Below are 25,718 nucleotides of genomic sequence, written 5' to 3'. Positions count from 1 at the left end.
CTAGTTTAAGTTCTCCCCAAAAGCCATGCTGATTGTTTGTTAAAAGTCTGTTGTGCATTATCCCTTGTGTAGATGAGTGGTGGGAGAAATGGGCTTGAGGGAGCAATAGTGAAAGGGTTAATGGGTGTGTGAAAGTTGAGGTTACGAGGAAATTAGTTGGGGATACAGGATTGATCCAAGAACCAGCAAAGAGTTGAAAGCTCTTTCTGTGTCACAACAATTGCTCTTTCTCTGTCACAAGAAAGTCACTTTTCCTGTTATACATTGGTGTTGAGACACTAAATAAACTCAGAGTATATTTCTGGATTAAGACAGTTCCCTTGTTAATAAACCTGAACACCTCTCAATTGAATAATTGTACTGATTATAGGAATACATGGAATTAATTTTTCAATATACATATTCCTACAAAATAACTTATGATACATCCCATCTCACCTGTTGATTTTATTTTTTGACCAGGTTGCATTGCACTGTCTTCATGGTCGATTGGCTGGCTAGACAATGCAAAGATCCAGATTTCAGCCACTTTTATTGCTGCTTGCTTTAGATTACTGAGCAGAGTGAGGACCTGGCCACCTTCAGTTGGATGCTGCATTACCTGTGTACAAAAAAAGCAGAAATAAATATAATTAGTACTTGAAAATGTTGCTTCTACTCTAGTTTTATTGTCAGTTGACCAGAACTCCACAGATCTTACCCTGCTCTTCCTGTGCAAAGTAACAGTTAGCATCCAGATTTAACTATTTATCTTCATCCCCCATCCACCTTCCCTCTCACCTGGTCTCACCTATCACCCGCCAGTTTGCATCCCTTCCCCTCCCCCCACCTTCTTATTCTAGATTCTGCCGGTCACGGCCCGAAACATCAACTGCTTATTCCCCTCCATAGATGCTGCCTATCTTGCTGAGCTCCTGCAGCATTTTGTGTGCATAACTATTAATGTTTTTCTTTGCACAGAAGCCACCTGACATGCTGAGTTTTTTCTGGAATGCTCGGAATTTTTATTTCAGACTTTCAATGCCTACAGTTTCTTTTTGATTTTCAGTAACTGTCTTAGGCATGATACATTGTGGATCAGTTTTGTAGCATTTTTTCCCTTAATCTAGGATTGTGGGTGGCAGTCCCACCTTAGACATTTGAACATGAAAATGAGTGCTGACAATCCAGTGCAGAAACAATGGAGTTCTGCACTGCTATAGGGCCATCGGTTAAACCAAACTATTAGTTTCTTTCAAGTGGGCATAAGGAATTCCAAGGCTCTGTCACAATGAAGTACAGAGGAATTCCACTCATATATAAAGGACAAATATTCACCACTATCACATTTCTAGAACAGATTACATAGTCTTTATTACACTGTTGCTTGGGGGAACTTACTATAGGTAAATTGGTTGCTGTGCATCTGACATTATAACAGCTTTTACATTTCAAAAAAGCTCAACCGATTTGGAACCCACTGAAAGCATGTGAAGTATGTAATATAAATGCAAATTTGCTTTTAATAACCTGGAAAGTTGTGAATCTGTGCCAAGTTTACATGTTCTCCATCTGACCACATGGGTTTCCTCCGGATGCTCCGGATTTTTCCCCATATCCCAAAAGACATGCAGGTTGGTAGATTAATATCGAAAACAGATCTTCTGCTTTTTAATATTTAATATTAAATGGGAACACCTCTTTTTCCCTTATTAGGGAGAGAGAGAGCCTGTGGTATGTCGAATTATTGGGTGAATAAGTACTCTTGAGGTACCGCAGGTTTGTGTCTTTATTGATGCTTTGCTGCAAACTTGAGTGCTCGGTGGGGGGGGGTGCCAATACTTTTTTTGCTGGTGGGGGCAGTGTTGTCGTTGCTTTGTTGCTGGAGTTGTTGGGGGCTTTGGGGTTCTAACATTTAACTTCATTCATTCTTTGGGGAAATCCGCTGTTTTTGTGGATGTTTGTGAAGATAAAGAATTTCAGGATGTATATTGTATACATTTCTCTGACATTAAGTGTACCAATTGAAACCTATTCCTTCAGATTAAGTATGCTGTTATTTGATGCTTGTGTGTTGAGTGGTAGAATCTGAGGGAAGTGATGTGAATATGGGGAGAATAAAATGGTGTTGGAGTAGGACTAACATAAATGGATGGTTGATGATTGGTATGGACCTAATGGGTCAAACAGCCTGTTTCTATGCTGTATATCTTTGTGATAGCAACACACATCGAAGTTGCTGGTGAACGCAGCAGGCCAGGCAGCATCACCAGGAAGAGGTACAGTCGACGTTTCAGGCCGAGACCCTTTGTCAGGACTAACTGAAGGAAGAGTGAGTAAGGGATTTGAAAGTTGGAGGGGGAGGGGGAGATCCAAAATGATAGGAGAAGACAGGAGGGGGAGGGATGGAGCCAAGAGCTGGACAGGTGATTGGCAAAAGGGGATACAAGAGGATCATGGGACAGGAGGTCCGGGAAGAAAGACAGAGGGGGGGGGGGACCCAGAGGATGGGCAAGAGGTATATTCAGAGGGACAGAGGGAGGAAAAGGAGAGTGAGAGAAAGAATGTGTGCATAAAAATAAGTAACAGATGGGGTACGAGGGGGAGGTGGGGCCTAGCGGAAGTTAGAGAAGTCGATGTTCATGCCATCAGGTTGGAGGCTACCCAGACGGAATATAAGGTGTTGTTCCTCCAACCTGAGTGTGGCTTCATCTTTACAGTAGAGGAGGCCGTGGATAGACATGTCAGAATGGGAATGGGATGTGGAATTAAAATGTGTGGCCACTGGGAGATCCTGCTTTCTCTGGCGGACAGAGCGTAGATGTTCAGCAAAGCGGTCTCCCAGTCTGCGTCGGGTCTCGCCAATATATAAAAGGCCACATCGGGAGCACCGGACGCAGTATATCACCCCAGTCGACTCACAGGTGAAGTGTTGCCTCACCTGGAAGGACTGTTTGGGGCCCTGAATGGTGGTAAGGGAGGAAGTGTAAGAGCATGTGTAGCACTTGTTCCGCTTACACGGATAAGTGCCAGGAGGGAGATCAGTGGGGAAGGATGGGGGGAACGAATGGACAAGGGAGTTGTGTAGGGAGCGATCCTTGCGGAATGCAGAGAGAGGCGGGGAGGGAAAGATGTGCTTAGTGGTGGGATCCCGTTGGAGGTGGCGGAAGTTACGGAGAATTATATGTTGGACCCGGAGGCTGGTGGGGTGGTAGGTGAGGACCAGGGGAACCCTATTCCTAGTGGGGTGGCGGGAGGATGGAGTGAGAGCAGATGTACGTGAAATGGGGGAGATGCGTTTAAGAGCAGAGTTGATAGTGGAGGAAGGGAAGCCCCTTTCTTTAAAAAATGAAGATATCTCCCTCGTCCTAGAATGAAAAGCCTCATCCTGAGAGCAGATGCGGCGGAGACGGAGGAATTGCGAGAAGGGGATGGCGTTTTTGCAAGAGACAGGGTGAGAAGAGGAATAGTCCAGATAGCTGTGAGAGTCAGAATTTCCCTCCCCCCCCTCTTTCTGCATTCCGCAGGGATCGCTCCCTACGCAACTCCCTTGTCCATTCGTCCCCCCCATCCCTCCCCACTGATCTCCCTCCTGGCACTTATCCGTGTAAGCGGAACAAGTGCTACACATGCCCTTACACTTCCTCCCTCACCACCATTCAGGGCCCCAACAGTCCTTCCAGGTGAGGCAACACTTCATCTGTGAGTCAACTGGGGTGATATACTGCGTCCGGTGCTCCCGATGTGGCCTCTTATATATTGGCGAGACCCGACGCAGACTGGGAGACCGCTTTGCTGAACATCTACGCTCTGTCTGCCACAGAAAGCAGGATCTCCCAGTGGCCACACATTTTAATTCCACATCCCATTCCCATTCTGACATGTCTATCCACGGCCTCCTCTACTGTAAAGATGAAGCCACACTCAGGTTGGAGGAACAACACCTTATATTCCGTCTGGGTAGCCTCCAACCTGATGGCATGAACATCGACTTCTCTAACTTCCGCTAGGCCCCACCTCCCCCCGTACCCCATCTGTTACTTATTTTTATGCACACATTCTTTCTCTCACTCTCCTTTTTCTCCCTCTGTCCCTCTGAATATACCTCTTGCCCATCCTCTGGGTCCCCCCCCCACTTGTCTTTCTTCCCGGACCTCCTGTCCCATGATCCTCTCGTATCCCTTTTTGCCAATCACCTGTCCAGCTCTTGGCTCCATCCCTCCCCCTGCTGTCTTCTCCTATCATTTTGGATCTCCCCCTCCCCCTCCAACTTTCAAATCCCTTACTCACTCTTCCTTCAGTTGGTCCTGACAAAGGGTCTCGGCCTGAAACGTCGACTGCACCTCTTCCTACAGATGCTGCCTGGCCTGCTGCGTTCACCAGCAACTTTGATGTGTGTTGCTTGAATTTCCAGCATCTGCAGAATTCCTGTTGTTTATCTTTGTGATATTTGTTTTTTGTAGCAGATAGCATGAATGATATAACTATATAAAGTCAAGTTAGTCCCAGTAACAGAGGATTGAATGGTGACAAACACAGACACTTTGTCTCACCTCAGCCATGTTAATGGAGCCCACCGCCAGAGTCTTGTATCCCAGAATGGTCCGGTTCTTGTACCGCTTTCGTCTCTGAAGCATGATTTGCAGTTTGTTGCCCTCCCTTTTGAGAAAATGTGGGTACTGTTGGGAACAAAGAAAAAAGTGGTACATTAATCAAAGCTGTTGAAATGCTGGTTGGTGGCTATTGAGCTTGTAACAACAGAGAAATTTCCAGCCCACAGAGAACTGTGCAGCCAAACAAAAGAAGAGAAGAGAGCAGCAACTGTCATCTTTTTAAAGGGTTGAGGCCGTGCACAGGATCTGAGGAGTCTTTCAACAGATCCTGCCAGTCACTGGAATTTGTCCAACTCACTGTATTGACCAAGGTGCAGCCTCAGGTCCCAAGCCCCCGCTCTTAATCTCATCAGTCACCCTGCCCAACTAACAGAAGCTCTCATGGGCAGCTTCTCCACACTCATTGCTGAGGACAGAGATTCTTCACAGGTTCCTTGCCCACTTACACCTCGCAGAAGTGTGGGAAGGATTTCATACCAAGTTCCCTGCATATCACTGTACAACCTCAAATGGATACCTTACTTAAAGCACAGAGTGTTAAATATCTGTGTGTGCTTGAACTGGAAAACAAAAGAACATTAGCACAATGGTATTTGGTGTTTTATAAATTTGCATAAATCAAAACAGCAAAGAATTACCTTCACAAGACAAATATTAAATCATAGACCAATTACTGTTATTAATTTTGGCCTTGTATCAACAGTATGCTAAAAACAGTTATAACCTTTGATGCGCATAAGAATTAATACTTTACAGCATTTAGGTAGCAGCCTATGAAGGATAATTTTTAAGCCTTAGGTTAAAAAATAATTTGCCATGTTATTCCAGATGCATCACATTCAACTTCTGATGTTTTCTTATCAATATTCTACAAGATTCTCATGCCTTCCTACTTCAATGCTTCCACTAATCATCACTGCCTTCTTTATCCATTGTACATTCAAGTGCCATGCTGTGCAATGTATATACCATTCCAACTATTCCTGTGACCAGCAAGTGACCAAAACAGAATTTCTTATTAACTACCCAATGCAGACTCAACAAATGAATTACTTGTTCTGTGTTTCCTTAACTGGGTGCCTCATTAATAGACTGGGCATTAAAACCCTGCAGGGTACACAGTATAGATTCACCAGTACGATATTCCAAATGGAAATCCACAAAAGGAGACTTCAAGGAAAGTCAGGGAAATTTTTATTTTTCTAATTCGATGAAAAGGGTTAACTAAATTTGAAGTAATAAAATGTGGTAATAAGCGATTCAGTGTGTGAAGAAAAGAAGTGGCATTTTCAGTTTCAGAGTTCAAAGTAAATTTTTAATCAAAGTACCTATACATCACCATATACAACACTGAGATTCATTTTCTTGCAGGCATTCTCAATAAATCCAAAACCATAATAGAATCAATGAAAGACCGCACCAACTCGGCGTACAAGCAGTGTGCAAAAGACTGTGCAAATACAAAAGAAATGATAATAATAAATAAGCAATAAATATCGAGAACATCAGATGAAGAGTTCTTGAAAGGAATTTCTTGAAAGTGAATCTTAAATGGACAATAAATTATGCAGACACTGTTACTATAATGCCCACGAGGACTGAGATTGAGAAGCAGCCACTGAATCATAGAGGGTAAGTAAATATTCAAAAGAGAGAAAGGCACAGAGTTATTGGCATACAGACGAGTGGTAGAGTTTTGCTGCAATGTAAAAGGAGAACAAACATCACACAGTGAAAAGCACAATTCTGCACCAGACACGATATTTCCCTGCTATTTGCACCATATCCACTTATCTAAAATGAAATGAAATTGTGCGGATTAAAGTCTATAATCAGCCTCACTGATCTCTAATTAACAGAACACCTGACTTGAGAAATCTTGCAACATATCCGAAGAGTGAATACAGAGCTGTTGAGTGTGCCAACTTGAAATTTTCTTTCTCAAAGCTGTGACAGAATCTCTCTTCAGAACAGAGAGATAGTGTGCACCTGCAGCATGTAATCTGCATTTTATAAACAATCTATAGTGTAGATCTAGATGGTAATATCTGTCTCATTATACCAATACTGGCTCACTGAAAGTGCCTTTCAATTAAAACCATTACCCTGCTTTTTTCCCCTGTTGCTTTGCATTTTACTCTTTTACAAAGTATTTATCAAATTCCCGTTTGAATCTGCTAGCACCACCATTCCTGGCACACTGTGCCAGGTCACAATTTACAACAGACTTGGTACAGACTGCCAGAAATGATGGCGGTAGCAGGTGCAAATGGGAAACACTAACTTTATTTCTCTCCCCACAGATGTTGCCTGGCATGCTAAACACTTCCAGTATTTTCTGTTCCGTTTCAAAGTTCAAAGTAAACTTATCAAAGAACACAAAAACAACCCTCAGATTCATTTTCTTGTGGGAATTCACAGTAAATACAAGAAACACAATAGAATTAATGAAAAACCGCACACAACGGGGCAGACAGCAATCATTGTGCAAAAGACAACAAACTGAAAATACAAAATGTGGAAAAATAATAATAATAAATAAATAAGCTATAAATATCAAGAAAGTGAGTTATAGAGTCTTTGAAAGTGACCCCATAGGTTGTGGGAACAGTTCAGTGAAGGGGTGAGTGAAGTTATCATCACTGGTTCAAAAGTCTGATGCTTGAGGGGTATTAACTCTGCCCGAACCTGGTGGTGTGGGTCCTGAGGCTCCCATACCTTCTTTCTGATGGCAGTAGCAAGAGGAGAGCTTGCCCTGGATGGTGGGAGTCCTTGATAATCAGCAGTACTTTCTTGCGATAGCGTTCCATGTAGATGTAAGCCCGTTACGGACTGGGCTGTATCCACTACTTTTTGGAGGTTTTTCCATTCAAGGACATTGGTGTTTCCATAACATGCTGTGATGCAACCAGTCAATTTACTCTCCCACACAGCTATAGAAGTCTGTCAAAGTTTTAGAGGACATGCCGAATCTTCACAAACTTCTAACAGAGTAGAGGTGCTGCCATGCTGTCTTTGTAATGGCATTTACATGCTGGACCAGGATAGACCCGGCAAAATGATAACACCAAGGAATTTGAAGTTGCTGACCCTGTCCACCTCTGATCCCCTGATGACTGATAGACCTTCCATTTCCTTCTGCAGAAATCAATAATCAGCTCATTGACCTTGCTAACATTGAGTGAAATTTTATTGTTGTGATATCATTCAGCCAGTTTTTCAATCTCCCACTATATGTTGAATCGTCACCACCTTTGATGTCATCAGTAAACTTAAACATGGCATTGGAGCTGTGCTTAGTCTCATGGTCATAAGTGTAAAACGAATAGTGTAGGGGGCTAAGCACACAGCCTTGTGGTGCATCTGTGTGATGGCAATTGTGGAAGAGATTCTGATGCTGATCCAAACTGAGTGGGGTCTGCAAGTGAGGAAATCAAGGATGCAATTGCACAAGGAGGTATTGAGGCCTAGGTCTTGGAGCTTATTGATTAGTTTAGAGGGGATGTTGGTATTGAATGTTGTGCTGTAGTCAATGAAGAGCAGCCTGATGTATGCATCTTCACTGTCCAGATGTTCCAGGATTGAGAGAAGAGCCAATGAAATAGCATCTGCTGTTGACCGGTTGTGACCATAGGCAAATTGGATTGGATCCAAGTCACTTCTCAGTTGGGAGTTGATGTGTTTTGTCACCAACCTCTCAAGGCAATTTTCATCACAGTGAATTTAAGTGCTACTGAACAATAGTCATTGAGGCAGGTTACCATGTTCTTCTTAGGTACCAGTATGATTGAAGCCTGCTTGAGGCCGGTAGAAACCCCAAAATGCCAAAAAGAAAGGTTAAAGATATCGGTGGACACTCTAGCCAATTGATCAGTACAGTCTTTAGTACTTAGCCAGGTACCTCGTCTGGTCAGGAATCTTACTGTGGATTCACCATCCTGAAGGTTACTCTTACATCGGCCTCAGGGAATTAAATCACAGGGTCATCGGGGGCTGTGGGAGTTCATGAAGGTACCTCCATATTATGACAGTCAAAGCAAGATTTGATTTCCAGCATTCTTCAGTATTTTGGACTCCTTTGTTTCATACCAACTACATCTCCCCACTTTGTTTTTGCCATTAATTTTATAGTTCCATCCTCTTTTAACAGAACTACCTGCAAGTTTGAAATGTTTATCCTTATCTACTCTCCTGCACCCCCCCACCCCCTGCAACCAACCTTCAGTAATTCTATTGAACATATCCTTATTCAAGAAGGGGAGTAGGGATAGCCAAGGAAATTATAGGCCAGTGAGTTTTACTTCAGTGGTTGGTAAATTGATGGAGAAGATCCTGAGAGGCAGGATTTATGAACATTTGGAGAGGCATAATATGATTAGGAATAGTCAGCATGGCTTTGTCAAAGATAGGTCGTGCCTTACAAGCCTGATTGAATTTACTGAGGATGTGACTAAGCACATTGATGAAGGTAGAGCCATAGATGTAGTGTATATGGATTTTAGCAAGGCATTTAATAAGGTACCCCATGCAAGGCTTATTGAGAAAGTAAGGAGGCATGGGATCCAAGGGGACATTGCTTTCTTGATCCAGAACTGGATTGCTCACAGAAGGCAAAGAGTGGTTGTAGACGGGTCATATTCTGCATGGAGGTCAGTCACAAGTGGAGTGCCTCAGGGATCTGTTCTGGGACCACTAATCTTCGTGATTTTTATAAATGACCTGGATGAGGAAGTGGAGCGATGGGTTAGTAAGTTTGCCGATGACACAAAGGTTGGGGGTGTTGTGGATAGTGTGGAGGGCTGTCAGAGGTTACAGCGGGACATTGTTAAGATGCAAAACTGTGTTGAGAAGTGGCAGATGGAGCTCAACCAAGATAAGTATAAGGTGGTTCATTTTGGTAGGTCAAATATGATGGCAGAATATAGGATTAATGGTAAGACTCTTGGCAGTGTGGAGGTTCAGAGAGATCTTGGGGTCTGAGTCCATAGGACACTCATAGCTGCTGCGCAGGTTGACTGTGTGGTTAAGAAGGTATATGGTGCATTGGCCTTCATCAACTGTGGGACTGAGTTCAAGAGCTGAGAGGTAATGTTACAGCTATATAGGACCCTGGTCAGACCCCACTTGGAGAACTGTGTTCATTTCTGGTCACTTCACTACAGAAAGGATGTGGAAACTATAGAAAGGGTGCAGAGGAGATTTACAAGGATGTTACCTGGATTGGGGAGCATGTCCTATGAGAATAGGTTGAGTGAACTTGGCCTCTTCTCGTTGGAGCGACAGAGGATGAGAGGTGATCTGATAGAGGTGTATAAGATGATGAGAGGCATTGATCGTGTGGATAGTCAGAGGCTTTTCCCCAGGGCTGAAATGGCTAGCATGAGAGGGCATAGTTTTAAGGTGCTTGGAAGCAGGTATCTAGAGCATTTTAAAAGTATATAAATAGTAAAGGCCAGGACATAGAAGAATGGGGCTTATTAAAGACAAAATGGGTAATTGCACATGGATTCTGAAGGCACAGTGGAAGTACTAAATGAATAGAGGATAAAAAGGATAATAGAGGATAAAGATACAAAAGCTAGAATCTGAAGCAAAAAATAAATGTTGGAAGAATTCAGCCTCTGTAGAGGCAAAAGGATGGTTGACATTTCAGGTTGCGGCCTTCCACAAGGACTAAAAGTATAGAGGGAAGAAAGGCAGTCTAGAGAGATGAGATGAAATGGAGAGACAGAGGATGGTAGTTATCATACAAGGAACGTTTGATGGCTCTGGGTCTGTACTCGCTAGAATTCAGAAGGATGAAAGGGAATCTCATTGAAACCTTTTGAACGTTGAAAGGTCTAGACAGAGTAGATGTGGGAAGGATGTTTCCCATGATGGGAGAGTCTAGGACAAGAGGACACAGCCTCAGGTTAAAGGGGTGCCCTTTCAAAACAGAGATGCGGAGAAATTTCTTTAGCCAAAGGATGGTGAATTTGTGGAATATGTTGCCGCAAGCAGCTATGGAAGCCAGGTTGTTGAGTGTATTTAAGGCAGAGATTGATAGCTTCTTGACTGAACATGGCATCAAAAGTTACAGACAGAAGGCTGGGAAATGAGGTTGAGGAGGAGAACAAAAAGGATCAGCTATGATTGGATGGTGGAGCAGACTCGATGGGCCAGATGAACTAATTCTGCTCCTATGTCTTATGGTTTTATGGTAATAGGTGCAACTAGGGAAGATGATGAGCAGTTGGAATGAGGTGGAGGCTGGTTGAGGGAGGGAAGACGCCATAGGTGAACAAAGGGAGAGACTGGTGGGAATGGAAAAGGGATAGAGGTAGTGGTTTACCTGAAATTGGAATTGTCAATGTTCATGCCATTGGGCTACAGAGTACATAGTTCTGTTCTTCTTGTTTGCAGTTGGCAATTGGAAAAAGCAGAAGTTGATGTGGAAACGAGAAGAAGAGCTGGAATGACATTGCATTGATAGCTCAACATGGAAATTTTCAGGTAGACTGCAGTCACTTGTAGTTGCCTTGTCAACACTTACAGATGCAGATTACATCTTGCAGATGCAGAGTTCACATTGTAATCACTGAATGCCACATACTAGGCTGGAGAGGATGCCTGCAATTTTTTGCCATACCTATAATCTTTGTACCAAGTAAGTAATCGTCATATTTCTGTACACACAATACAATAAACAACGATGCTTTCTGACACATAATATTTTTGCATTATTGAGCCAAGGTGAATTATGGCTTTTGTGTAACTGATGTGGAATAGTAATTTATACCATCAGGGACAATCATTATACGAAAAGTTAATTTGACATCTTCTCATAAAATGCTTTCTGAAATAAAAAATACAACAGCAAATGAATCAGGTACCTGCAGTGAGAAGGTTAGTGCGAGGTCAGTTTCCACCAGACCACAAGGTGGCAGTATAATCTCATGCGATCTCAAGATTCTTTTTGAACCCTGTGTACAAGATATTGAATACTAAGATTAGCAAATTGATAAAAATATTTTTCAAAGATGTACAATATTGGAAATTCTTGAAATAAATATTTCTTATCCAAATATACTTCCATCACTTCCTTATGTTTCCACATTCCCATTCTTCGCAATTTAAAAATACAATTCCTTTCAGTGCTTACCGAGCTATACTAGTTTTCAGCATACACCCTCTTCCTGGATGGGCTTAATAGCAGGCACTTAAAGACATGGTTGAGATAGTCACTAGAAAACATTGAACTTAGAATGGACACAGTATCTCTCCAAGCCCTGCCCGCTCATCTCAAATCTCTCCATCCATTATTCCTCTCAGGATAGACATGATGAGCCAAGGCTGGAAGAGACCCAGAGCAAGAAGAAACGGATTGGAAACATTCTAGAGCAAGATGAACAAAATCTGGTAGGGATCTAATGTAAGAATCACCAACAATTTGAAAATATGAAAAATAAACAGAAGAAGCACCCTTCAACTCTTCACACCCGCTCAAACAATATTCAAAGCTCATTTCTTACATTGGTACCAGTTACCAGCACTAACCTGTTATCCACTGGTTCCCTTAACTACTGAGGCCCTAAGTTAAGTATACTCAGGGACTGAATCTCCACAGACCTTTTGAATAGAGAATTGACAAGATTCATCACCACCTACTGTATGTGAAGAAATTTTTTCTCATCTAGAATGAACAGTCAGCCCAGGAGAAACATTTGCTCTGTAAGCCCCATAGGAATCTTTTGTTTCAAAAATATCACCTCATTGATTACGAGAGAATACCATGTTATTAAAACACAAAAAATAAATTCAAGTCAATTAAATTTTTTATAGTTTTAAAAGGAACTAGTTGCAGATGCTAGAAATCAGAAATAAAAACAAAGTTGCTGAAATACTCAGCAGGTCAATCAATATCAGACTGAAAAATAGTTATCATTCCGATGAAAGGACACCAACTTGAAACATGAACACATTTTAGTTTTCTTATTGTAGGAATAACTCTTATGCATGTTGTAACCAATTGTTACACCATGTAATGTATCTCAAGTATTAGTGATACACCACGGAGGTATCACATTCACAACTCTCTTCCTCAAAAGGCTGATGGAAAAACAATCCTTAAATATTTTCAAAGGCAGGGGTAGACAGATTATTGATGAGAAAGCTAAAAGGTTTTTGTGGGTGTCTAGGAATATGATCAACCATGATGTTATTAAATGTGGAGGAGGTTTAGAGGGCCGAAGGCTCTGCAAGGAAAGTGGCACTGTAAAAGATGAGCAATTATATTATTGTAGGAGGACGAGACACAAAAAAGAACATTCTTGCTTCTATTTACATTCTCGTGTGATGTCCTGATATATTACCACGGCCCAAAAATCAACTGTTCATTTCACTCCAGTGATGTTGCCTGACCTGCTGAGTTCCACTAGCGTTTTGTGTGCACTTCTCCAGTTTTCCAGCAATCTTGTGTCTCCTGGTACATTGTAATGCATCATCCCCATGGTATTATGTATTGGGTGCAAGACGGCTGTCTATAGTAATAACAGTAGGTGACTACCCTATATTTATATACACTACAGTGTATGTTAATAGATGCAACAGACTTCAATACAATTTGAAACAGGTTACTGTTTATGATGTGTATATATACAATGCGAACCATCAATTACAATTCCTTTGGGCAGCAATTTGTACATAAATGCTTTTTCACATATAGCATAAAAGAAAGTCGTGGAAAAACAGAGTGTTCACGATTTTTGAAAAGTTTTGTGCTGCTTTGAAAGAGAAGCATAACCACTCATTGGCTATAGTACTCAGTAGTTGCTGATAATCATTGGCAAACTAAGACAAGCTTCACATCCACTTCCCCATCATTCCACACCTTAACTATCCTTTTTACTCTTCTATTTCTCCAGGGTTTCCTGGTCTTAGATGGCTTGTATTCCTTTTATGATTTTCTATTTCAGAAACTCTGCTTTTGAAAATCTGCAGTTGGAGAATATTTTAAATTACTTCTGCTGGTAGGAAATCATAAATTGGCAATTTCCCAATTATCTTACTGGATGTGCAACAACAAAGCAGAAGTGGAGAATTCCAACACTTGTTTCCCAGTGTTTCCTATTCTTCCAGTGTCTCAACTTGTGTTCATCTGTAGCATTTAAAGGCACATTTCTCCAGGGCATTCAGTCAAAATCAGGATCAGCAATAACCAGCAGCTGAGCAGTTTATTATACAGGCTAGTGCAAGCTGGGAAGTGGTTCAAATGCCAGAATAGAACATGATAAGCTGGAGGGTGAAGTAAACAGATGAAAAAGATCTTATTATACCACAAACAATTGAGGTTGCATGCTATCTCGGACAATGTCTCCTATCCACTACATAATGTACTGGGTGGGCACAGGAGTACATTCAGCCAGAGACTCATTCCACCAAAATGCAACACAGAGCGTCATAGGAAGTCATTCCTGCCTGTGGCCATCAAACTTTACAACTCCTCCCTTGGAGGGTCAGACACCCTGAGCCAATAGGCTGGTCCTGGACTTATTCATAATTTACTGGCATAATTTACATATTACTATTTAACTATTTATGGTTTTATTACTATTTACTATTCATGGTGCAACTGTAACAAAAACAAATTTCCCCCGGGATCAATAAAGTATGACTACTATACTACTATGACTATTATAGGAAGAGCTGTCCCATGAGTCAGAACAGCCCTACTCTCATACCTAACAGACAATGTTACACTATCCTCCATCATAAATTAGCAGCACACCTAGCTAAGTTCGCTCCAGTCAGTTATAAGACTAGTACCCATGCAATAACATGGCTAATTAATCCTTATCCCCATTCCACAAAACCAGGAAAAATGCAAATCTGGATAATTACAAGTGTCAGATCTCTCAGTGGGAGAGCATTTTGGAGATAGTGATCATAATTCTATCTCCTTCACAATAGCATTGGAGAGAAAGAGGCACAGACAAGTTAGAAAAGCATTTTATTGGAGTCTGGGGAATTATGAGGCTATCAGGCAGGAAATTGGAGGCTTAAATTAGAAACAGATGTTCTCAGGGAAAAGTACGGAAGAAATGTGGCAAATGTTTAGGGGATATCTGTGTGGAGTGCTGCATAGGAACGTTCCAATGAGACAGGGAAGTTATGGTAGGGTACAAGAACCGTGGTGTACAAAGACTGTAATAAATCTAGTCAAGGAGAAAAGAAAAGCTTACAAAAGGTTCAGAGAGTGAGGTAATGTTAGAGATCTAGAAGATTATAAGCCTAATAGGAAGGAGTTTAAGAAGGAAATTAGGAGAGCCAGAAGGGGCCATGAGAAGGCCTTGGCGGGCAGGATTAAAGAAAACCCCAAGGCATTCTACAGGTATGTGAAGACCAAGAGGATAAGACGTGAAAGAATAGGACCTATCAAGTGTGACAGTGGGAAAATGTGTATGGAACCAGAGGAAATAGCAGAGGTACTTAATGAATATTTTACTTCAGTATTCACTACGGAAAAGGATCTTGGCAATTGTAGGGATGATTTGCAGCAGACTGAAAAGCTTGAGCATGTAGATATTAAGAAAGAGGATGTGCTGGAGCTTCTGGAAAGCATCAAGTTGGGTAAGTCGCCGGGACCGGATGAGATGCACCCGAAGCTACTGTGGGAGGTGAGGGAGAAGATTGCTGAGCCTCTGGCAATGATCTTTGCATCATCAGTGGGGACGGGAGAGGTTCCGGAGGATTAGAGGGTTGCGGATGTTGTTCCTTTATTCAAGAAAGGGAGTAGAGATAGCCCAGGAAATTATAGAACAGTGAGTCTTACCTCAGTGGTTGGTAAGTTGATGGAGAAGATCCTGAGAGGCAGGATTTATGAACATTTGGAGAGGTATAATATGATTAGGAGTAGTCAGCATGGCTTTGTCAAGGGCAGGTTGTGCCTTACGGGCTTGATTGAATTTTTTGAGGATGTGACAAAACACATTGATGAAGGAAGAGCAGTAGATGTAGTGTATATGGATTTCAGGAAGGCATTTGATAAGGTACCCCATGCAAGGCTTATTGAGAAAGTAAGGAGGCATGGGATCCAAGGAGACATTGCTTTCTGGATCCAGAACTGGCTTGCCCACAGAAGGCAAAGAGTGGTTGTAGACGAGTCATATTCTGCATGGAGGTTGGTCACAAGTGGAGTGCCTCAGGATCTGTTCTGGGACCCTTGCTCTTCGTGATTTTTATAAATGACCTGGATGAGGAAGTGGAGGGATGGGTTAGTAAGTTTGCTGATGACACAAAGGTTGGGGGTGCTGTGGATAGTGTGGAGGGCTGTCAGAGGTTACAGCGGGACATTGATTGAATGCAAAACTGGGCTAAAAAGTGGCAGATGGAGTTCAACCCAGATAAGTGTGAAGTGGTTCATTTTGGTAGGTTAAATATGATGGCAGAATATAGTATTAATGGTAAGACTCTTGGCAGTGTGGAGGATCACAGGGATCTTGAGGTCCGAGTCCATAGAACACTCAAAGCAGCTGCACAGGTTGACCCTGTGATTAAGAAGGCGTACAGTGTATTGGCCTTCATCAATCGTGGAATTGAATTTAGGAGCCGAGAGATAATGTTGCAGCTATATAGGACTTGGTCAGACCACACTTGGAGTTACTGTGCTCAGTTCTAGTCACCTCACTACAGGAAGGATGTGGAAGCCATAGAAAGGGTGCAGGGGAGATTTACAAGGATATTGCCTGGATTGGGGAGCATGCCTTGTGAGAACAAGTTGAGTGAACGCGGCCCTTTCGTCTTGGAGTGACATAGGATGAGAGCTGACCTGATAGAGGTGTATAAGATGATGAGAGGCATTGATCGTGTGGATAGTCAGAGGCTTTTTCCCAGGGCTGAAATAGTTGCCACAAGAGGACATAGGTTTAAGGTGCTGGGGAGTAGGTACAGAGGAGATGTCTGGGGTAAGTTTTTTAGTCAGAGAGTGGTGAGTGCGTGGAATGGACTGCTGGCAACGGTGGTGGAGACAGATATGACAGCACTTTTTTTAAGAGACTTTTAGATAGGTACATGGAGCTTAGTAAAATAGAGGGCTGTAGGTAAGCCTAGTATTTTCTAAGGTCGGGACATGTTCAGCACAACTCTGCGGGCCTAAGGGCCTGTATTGTGCTGTAGGTTTTCTATGTTTCTATGTTTCTAATTACTGTCCAATTTATTTTCAATTAGCATAATTAAGCAGAAAATAGGAATGATAAATGATCAGTGGAGAAAGGAAAGTGAAAAATTGTTGGGGACAAAGCCAGGTCGAATTTTAAAAACAAAAACTGGAAGAAAATTATGAGGAATATCATAGAAGTAGTGATTAGCAGTTAGATTTGCAAATGTTAAAATTGTAATAGGTACAGTTCATGTCAGAGATACCTGGATCAGATTGAGTTGAAGTAGAACTGTGTTAATTGCTCGGATTTTGTTTCTGTAATATTACTATGAGAAAGAAGATTGATAGTTTCATTATCTTTGTGAATGACAAAATGCATTATTATATCAAAAACAATTTTACTGAGCAACAGCATGTGTATCTGATTGGAATTCATGTTAACACCTATGTTTGAAGTTTTTTTTATGCCATGTCATACCTACAAAACATTATCGACCCCACACTAATCAGTTCTGAATAAAGAGGCACAGGATCAAAGAATGGTGAAAACTAATCTGTCCCACTTACTAAACAAAACCATGTCTAAGTCAAAATAGGTTTCCTCAAGGTCATTTTTGTAGCTTGTTTTCTTACTGTAAATTAACTGTTAGTGTAGGCAAATGACTGAAGGAATAAAAGGGAACCTGAACAAGCATGCATGAGAAGGAACAGGTTGCAAGGGTCCAAGAAAATAAAGGACCCCATGGACTGGATGGTTTCCTTCTGTATTGTTAGAACAAAAAGCCAAGATAAGCTAATGCTGCAAGACTACATAAACATTCAAGTTTGTACAAGTAAGCAGAGGATAAAGGAAAAAAGCACAAGTAGTTTTTGAGAAAAGTACATGCAATTTACTTGAAAGATCATGACTCAAAAATGAGACATGATGTCATTTTGGCAATCAGAACCTATAAGCATTGCAGTTTATGATGAATTCTAGAGGCTCCAACCAAAGTACAAGTGTGTAATCCAATGACAGCAATGATAGAACGCTGATTGGCACTGGAGAATTTCAAACTGGAGTTTCTGAAGCTCATATGACTTATTACTGACCTGTAATAATACAGTTGTGAAGATAATTTAGTTTATTCATACATTGATAATTCTATGGTATCAGCCTCAGAAAAAAAGCTATTAAAGACAAAATTTAAATTTTGATTGCTTGAAAACTCATGGGAAATGTCATGCAGTTTGATGCTATGGCATTAGCATGCCAAATATCAAAGCATAGTTCATGTTGTCACGTACCCTGTGACGGGTTAAAGAACCAGCAGAGATGGAAAACACTTTGGGGTCCAGTATTGCTATTAACTAATATTATTTATTAGTAACTACGCAATACAGAAATTTAAATGCAGATAAATCAAACAGGTTAGCAATGATTATATATAAGTTTGTGTGGAATATATCGGAAAACCACACTTCTTCACGTCTCGGGGTAAATAGATAGTCTTACAATGATGAGTCAAGTTCAGTTCAGTTCGTGGTATTGAGTTGAGTAGTGATGAAGAGAGAGAGGGGGAGAAATTTGAGTCTTCAGGTGAGCTGACGCCGTCAATCTTCTCGTTGTCCTCCAAAATCCTTTAAAAGTCACCGACTGTGACTTCAACAAAGGGGACCGTTCTTCTGTGGTGAAGCTATCAACCCAGGCAAAGGTTGGACACATGGACAACTTCCCACCAGTCACTCCCTTTTCTCACTGCAAGAGCCACTGATCGATCCACCTGATCGATCCTCCAAAAACCCACTTTTTCTGTGGGCACAACAAAGCTCATTCAGTGTCCCAAAACATGTGCCTGAGGTCTATCATCTGACCTCCTATTTATCTCACCGTACTGAGTACCAACTGTCTCTCAAATAACTCTTCCTTTCTTTGTCTGTGTAAAAATGTACAGGCAGGCAATGTCCTTGGAGAAAGTATAAACAACCTCCAGAGAAACCATAATCGATTGTCCATCAAATAACGCCGCCCTCGATCACCATAATGACTTGCGAGCTGCTCAGTGCTCTCTCTCTCCAACTCAGTAGAAAAGTTAGTCTCAGTTCCTCCTCGTGCCTTAAAGTGACAGTCCAAAAGTTAATCTTCATCTCTCTCTCTCTTTTTTCCTCTCTCTCTTAAAAACACAAGATGTCGGTGTTAAATAACTCTTTCTCTTTTCAAAAGCACAGTTCATAGGGGTAATCGAGCACAGTTTATAGGGGTAATTCAGGACCCCGTCACAATGTGCACTTATTATTGTTTCATATAACTTAATTTGGCTATGTAAATCTTGCATTCAAGATTGAGCAAGCCTCTATTATTTTAATTCTTAACTGCTCTCAAGTGTGGCAAAGGGAGTGATGCTGTCTCTGGCCCTTTAAGCAGATATCTTTTCTGTCAGTTCAAACAGTTCAGGTAAATATAATAAATCCCACAGCACTCATTTAAAGAACAAGGTGATTTTCTTTTCCAGAAAAGTATTCTTTCCTAACATTTGTTTAGCCTCATATTTGCTGTTAGTAGATTCCACCTGCGCACAAAATGACATCAATGCTTTCCAAATGTAGCAGTCAACTGAAGGATGTCCTTTATCATATTTTTGGAAGATTGTTCACTCTAACAAAAATGTTTAAAGAAAGAAGAGAAGCCAAGAATGAAAAGGAGACCTGGCATTATGACAGATTTTCTGGATTTCCATTTGGTTAATTTTACAATACATAGCAAAAGATTAGAGAGGAAATTTTGGAAAATGAAGACAGGGAATTAGTATCTCAATTCAAAGAGCATTAAATTATTGCAGTTGAATTTTACAGGTGACCACAAACTTAACTTGATCAGCCAAGTGACTGCAGTAATTGATTGATCACCTGCTTTCTTGGCATATATCACGCATAAACGGGAGTTGAGTATATATACACCAGACTAGGCATGCCTAGGCATCACCTTGATGAAGATGGTAGAGTTTGTCATCAAAATGTTGATTAAAATCAACACTTGGACATGGCTGGAAGTCCGAGAAGAGTTTACGTATGATTGACCTTCGACTTCCCAAGGGCCTGTCTACTATGCAAAAGGTACGAGTCTGGAATGAAGGAATTCTGGTCCAACAATACTCGAAAAGTTCCCTCACCATTCGAGAATGCCTAGTATGCCAAGAAGGCCTGGTATGGAAACACCAACGCCCTTGAATGGAAAACCCTATGGAAAATAGTGGATATGGCCCAGTCCATCAAGAGTAAATTCCTCCCACCACTGATCACATCTACACAGGAAAGCAGCATCTATCATCAAGGAACCCCATCATCCAAGTCAAGCTCACTTCTCGTTGCTGCCATCAGGAAGGTGGTACAGGACCCTCAGGACTCGCACCACCAGGTTCAGAACTTATTACCCCTCAACCATCAGGCTCTTCAACCAGTAGGGATAACTTCACTCAACTTTACTTGCCCCATCACTGAACTGTTTCCACAACATATGGCAATCACGAGGAAATCTGCAAATGCTGGAATTTCAAGCAACACACATAAAAGTTGCTGGTGAGCGCAGCAGGCCAGGCAGCATCTGTAGGAAGAGGTACAGTTGACGTTTCGGGCCGAGACCCTTCGTCAGGACTAACTGAAAGAGATAGTAAGAGATCTGAAAGTGGGAGGGGGAGAGGGGAGATCTAAAACGATAGGAGAAGACAGGAGGGGGAAGGGATGGAGCTAAGAGCTGGAAAATTGATTGGTAAAAGGGATATGAGAGGATCATGGGATGAGAGGCCTAGGGAGAAAGAAAGGGGGAGGGGGGAAGCCCAGAGGATGGGCAAGGGGGGGGAGGGGAGGGGAGGGGAGGGGAGAGGAGGAATAAATAAATAAATAAATAAATGGATAAATAACAGATGGGGTACGAAGGGGAAATGGGGCATTAACGGAAGTTAGAGAAGTCAATGTTCATGCCATCAGGCTGGAGGCTACCCAGACGGAATACAAGGTGTTGTTCCTCCAACCTGAATGTGGCTTCATCTTGACAGTAGAGGAGGCCGTGGATAGACATATCAGAATGGGAATGGGACGTGCAATTAAAATGTGTGGCCACTGGGAGATCCTGCTTTCTCTGGCGGACAGAGCGTAGGTGTTCAGCAAAATGGTCTGCCAGACTGTGTCGGGTCTCGCTAATATATAAAAGGCCACATCGGGAGCACCGGACGCAGTATATCACCCCAGCCGACTCACAGGTGAAGTGTCACCTCACCTGGAAGGACTGTCTGGGGCCCTGAATGGTGGTGAGGGAGGAAGTGTAAGGGCATGTGTAGCACTTGTTCCGCTTACAAGGATAAGTGCCATGAGGGAGATCGGTGGGAAGGGATGTGGGGGGGGAAACGAATGGACAAGGGAGTCGTGAAGGGAGTGATCCCTGCAAAAAGCAGAAAGGTGGGGGGAGGAAAAGATGTGCTTAGTGGTGGGATCCCGTTGGAGGTGGCAGAAGTTACGGAGAATAATATGTTGGACCCAGAGGCTGGTGGGGTGGCAGGTGAGGACAAGGGGAACCCTATTCCTAGTGGGGTGGCGGGAGTATGGGGTGAGAGCAGATGTGCGTGAAATGGGAGAGATGATGCATTTGAGAGCAGAGTTGATGGTGGAGGAAGGGAAGCCCCTTTCTTTAAAAAAAGAAGACATCTCCTTTGTCCTGGAATGAAAACCCTCATCCTGAGAGCAGATGCGGCGGAGACAGAGGAATTACGAGAAGGGGATGGCATTTTTGCAAGAGACAGGGTGAGAAGAGGAATAGTCCAGGTAGCTGTGAGAGTCCGTAGACTTATAGTAGACATCAGTAGATAAGCTGTCTCCAGAGATAGAGACAGAAAGATCAAGAAAAGGGAGGGAGGTGTCAGAAATGGATCAGGTAAACTTGAGGGCAGGGTAAAAGTTGGAGGCAAAGTTAATGAAGTCAACGAGCTCAGCATGTGTGCAGGAAGCAGCGCCAATGCAGTCGTCGATGTAGTCAAGAAAAAGTGGGGGACAGATATCAGTATAGGTTTGGAACATGGATTGTTCTGCAAAGCCAACGAAAAGGCAGGCATAGCTGGGACCCATACGGGTGCCCATGGCTACAACTTTAGTTTGGAGGAAGTGGGAGGAGCCAAACCAGTTCCCCTCTACCACCACTCTGCTCCATCTAGCAGAATTAGTCCTTACTCTTAATAATTTCTCCTTTAGCTCCCTTTAATTTTGAACTTTGAAGCTTGACTGTTAACCTATTCACTGTTACATTCATTTGTACTTTTCTCCTGTAATGGTGTTTCAATGCATGGATTGCAGTAGCTTAAAATGGTTCACTGCCCGCTTCTCAAAGACAATTGCAAATGATTGTAATACAATTCCCACCTCCTGCAAAAAATTCCTTTCTTCAATATAGCAATGAAGATGATCACATCAAAGTTATTTAATTTGCTCATTTAAGTAAATAAGTGACATACTTTTTTTGCCAAAACATATTTGCCATTTTGAAATAAACTGCATTTTTAAGCAAAAAGTATCAATTTATTGAGCAGAAGTGGAATAATTTTAATTATGTGGGATGTACAGTGGAAAGCTAGAGATAAGAGTTTGCTTTTATACTAATGATGATGAAAAGTTCTTGTGCTTATATGACATCAAAACCACTTGGAAGGTGGGAAGTTTCTTGGACAGGATCATCTTTTCAGGTTTGATGACTTGTTAAAAAGTAGAACCTTTTTCCCATTTTCAATATCCTGATTCCGATCCTCATTGTCTTTCTATCTGTGTTTCCTGCTGGTCTTTATGATATCAGATGTCCAAATAGCCAAGTTTTTCCTCCTGAGTAGCAATTATATCACGTTATGAAAGTAAAAGACTTTTTCTAGTACAAGATTGAAGAAAATATTCAATGTAAGCAAATTCAATGAGGCTAATTTGAGTACACAGAAACCCTTTTAAAAACGGGAATGTGCAATGGTATCTTTTATTTGTCTTACCTTTCTCTTTCTTTTCTATGGAGGAATGAATGGGCTGTATCATATAAAGGGGAATCAGATATCAATTCTGGGATTACCTGATATGCGTCTGTACTGCAAGGATTGTGCTCCAAAACTTTTCATCAGACCGCCACCCTCCAATCTTTGTTCAGTACAAAATCCCACGAAAAAATTAGTTTAATCAATGAATTTCCTTCTCCTTATTTTTAATAGAAAAAAGTTGGAAACAACAATGCAAAGTTGAATAGCTTACCTGCATTTTAACAGCAATTACTACTGAAGTAAGTTCCTTATCCAACTCCTTTACGACAACCAACTTCTTTAGCGTTAAACTGCATAATCTGGAAAACATACATAGGATTCTCTCAGGAAGTATATGTGCACTGAAGCAAAACTCATTAGAACCTTAGGCAGACACTGGGTCACGTGCGCTCAGTTCAACTTCCATCATGAACAACTCCACCAAATAATAGGAATGACTGGAAATCTAATAATCCTAATCTTAATATGAGAGGGGAATAACTTAAGGTGATTGGAGTAAAGTATGGGGGGGGGGGGAGGAGATGTCAGAGGTAGGCATTTTTTTCCCCACCTAGAGAGTGGTGACTGTGTGGAACATGGTGCTGGGGTGGTAGTAGAGGTAAATACATTAGGGTAATTTAAAAGAAGCTTAGATAGGCACATGAATAAAAGAAAAACAAGAGGGCTACAGTATGTGGGAGAGAGGGTTAGATTAATTTTAGAGTTGTTAAAAGGTCAACACAGCATTGTGGGCCAAAAGGTCTGTGCCATTCCTTGTTGAATGGCCAAGGAAAGCAATGGCAGACAGAAAATTTGCCAAAATGGAAAAAAATCACTCTTTACTCCTACCAAGTAATCTTGAGTTCCATTCTGTTGAAGACTGAGAATGATGATTGCAATACAAAAGTTATCATCCCATTAAACATATAACAACTGAATGTTTGATTAATTTTTTGTATGACGTAAGGGTACACATCTGCTAGGAAATGGAAGGTACCTCACACAGGTGGGACTGGGAAGAACTGGTCATTGTTAGGTTGCTGTTTATCTAGCAACATGGTTAAAGCTCTGTAATATAGGTGAAAGAAATGAGCATTTCATTTTTCCAGACCCTGCTTCTTATTAGCATATTGACTAATGATGAAAAATGCTCAGATCATAAGACCGTAAGACACAAAAGCACAATTAGGCCATTTGACCCACCAAGTCTGCTCCACCATTTCACCATGACTAATATATTTCCCTCTCAGCCCCATTCTCTTGCCTTCTCCCCATAACCTTTCACACCCTGATTAAGCACACCACAGCCATTTAAATGATACAGAAAGAGAGGGAAAAAGTACAAAAAGGAAACCTTATGTGGAGTGAGAGGAAGGATTTGTCTGATGTGAGAGATCTTATACAGTGGTGCTAGAAAGTTTGTGAACCCTGAAGAATTTTCTCTTTTTGGATAAATATGATCTTCACGTAAGACCTAAAACTAGATAATGAAAACCCAATTAAATATTAACACAACCAACATTATACTTGTTTAATTATTTGAGAAAAATGATCCTATATCACATGTATTTTTTGGAAAAAGTATGTGAACCTCTGGGGTAATGCCTTCTACAAAAACTATTTGGAGTCAAGTGTTCAATCAATGAGATGGGATTGGAGGTGTGGGTTGTAGAGGTGCCCTGCCCTATTAAAAAGATACCCAAAGTCAGGTTATTGACAGAGCCTGCTCTCCTCAAGAAAGGTCTGTTTATGTGCACCATGCCTCGATCAAAACAACTTTCAGAGGAACTTAGAAGAAGAATTGTAGAGATGCATGAAGCTGGAAAAGAGCTGAGTGTTCATCAGTCACAGTCAGAGAAATTGTCTACAAATGGAGGAAACTCAGTATTGTTGCTACTCTCCCTAGCAGTGGGCATCCTGCAAAGATCACACTAAGAGTACAATGTGCAATGCTGAAGGAGGTGAGAAAGAACCCACTGGTAACAGCAAAAGACCTGCATAAATCTCTAGAACTTGCTAAAGTTTCTGTTCATGTGTCCACCACTGAAAAACACTGAACAAGAATGGTGTTCATGGAAGAACACCACAGCAGAAACCACTGCACGTCTCAAGTTTGCAAAGGACCACCTGGACGTTCTAAAATGCTTCTGGGACAATGTTCTGTGGACAGATGAGACAAAAGTTGCACTTTTTGCCATAAATGCATATTGCTATGTTTGGAGGAAAAAGGGCACTGCACACCAACACAAAAACCTCATCCCAACTGTGAAGCAAGGCGGTAGGAGCATCATGTTTTTGGGCTGCTTTGCTGCCTCAGGGTCTGGACAGTTTGCAATCGTTGAGGGAGCAATGTTTCCAAAATTGTATCAAGACATTTTACAGGAGAATATCAGGGTAGCGGTCCATCACCTGAAGCTTAATAGAAGTTAGATGATGCAACAAGACAATGATCCAAAACACAAAAGTAAATCAACAACAAAATGGTTTAAAAAAAAGAAAATTTGTTGGTTGGAATGGCTGAGTCAAAGTCCTGACCTTAATCCTATAGAAATGTTGTGGAAGGACCTGTAGCAAGGAGTTTATGCAAAGAAGCCCACCAACATCCCACAGTTGAAGCAGTTTTGTAAGGAAAAATATTCATCCAAGCCGGTGTGCAGGACTGATCAACAGTTACCAGAAATGTTTGGTTGAAGTTATTGCTGTACAAGGGCAGTTACTGAAAGCAAAGGTTCACATACTTTTTCCAACAAGTACATGTAATATTGGATCATTTTTCTCAATAAATAAATGAATAAGTATAATATTTTTGTATTATTTATTTAATTGGGTTCTCTTTATCTAGTTTTACGACTTACATGAAGATCTGATCACATTTTAGGTCATATTTATGCAGAAATAGAGAAAATTCTACAGAGTTTGCAAACATTCTAGCACAACTGTAAGTCCTTCAGCTATTACGTCACAGGTTCATAA

The 25,718-nt window shown here is 41.5% G+C and overlaps 1 protein-coding gene across 6 annotated transcripts in view; it reads right to left on the bottom strand.

Annotated features, from left to right (window-relative positions):
* The window catches only part of pacs2 (phosphofurin acidic cluster sorting protein 2), a 303,100-nt gene that overhangs the window by 118,266 nt on the left and 159,116 nt on the right, over positions 1-25,718 (bottom strand). For all 6 annotated transcript variants that reach the window (XM_072265280.1, XM_072265298.1, XM_072265287.1 and 3 more), the window contains exons 2-5: positions 22,978-23,065; positions 11,465-11,554; positions 4,533-4,658; positions 439-601 (exon numbers count right to left, since the gene is read on the bottom strand). In XM_072265280.1, coding sequence (XP_072121381.1) covers positions 439-601; positions 4,533-4,658; positions 11,465-11,554; positions 22,978-23,065 — 467 coding nt within the window. The remainder of the gene's footprint in view (positions 1-438; positions 602-4,532; positions 4,659-11,464; positions 11,555-22,977; positions 23,066-25,718) is intronic.

This window comes from Mobula birostris, chromosome 1 (assembly GCF_030028105.1).
Source record: "Mobula birostris isolate sMobBir1 chromosome 1, sMobBir1.hap1, whole genome shotgun sequence".
Classification (NCBI taxonomy): domain Eukaryota; kingdom Metazoa; phylum Chordata; class Chondrichthyes; order Myliobatiformes; family Myliobatidae; genus Mobula; species Mobula birostris.
The sequence above is the reverse complement of the archived record's forward strand: the minus strand, read 5'-3'. Positions and strand labels throughout refer to the sequence as shown.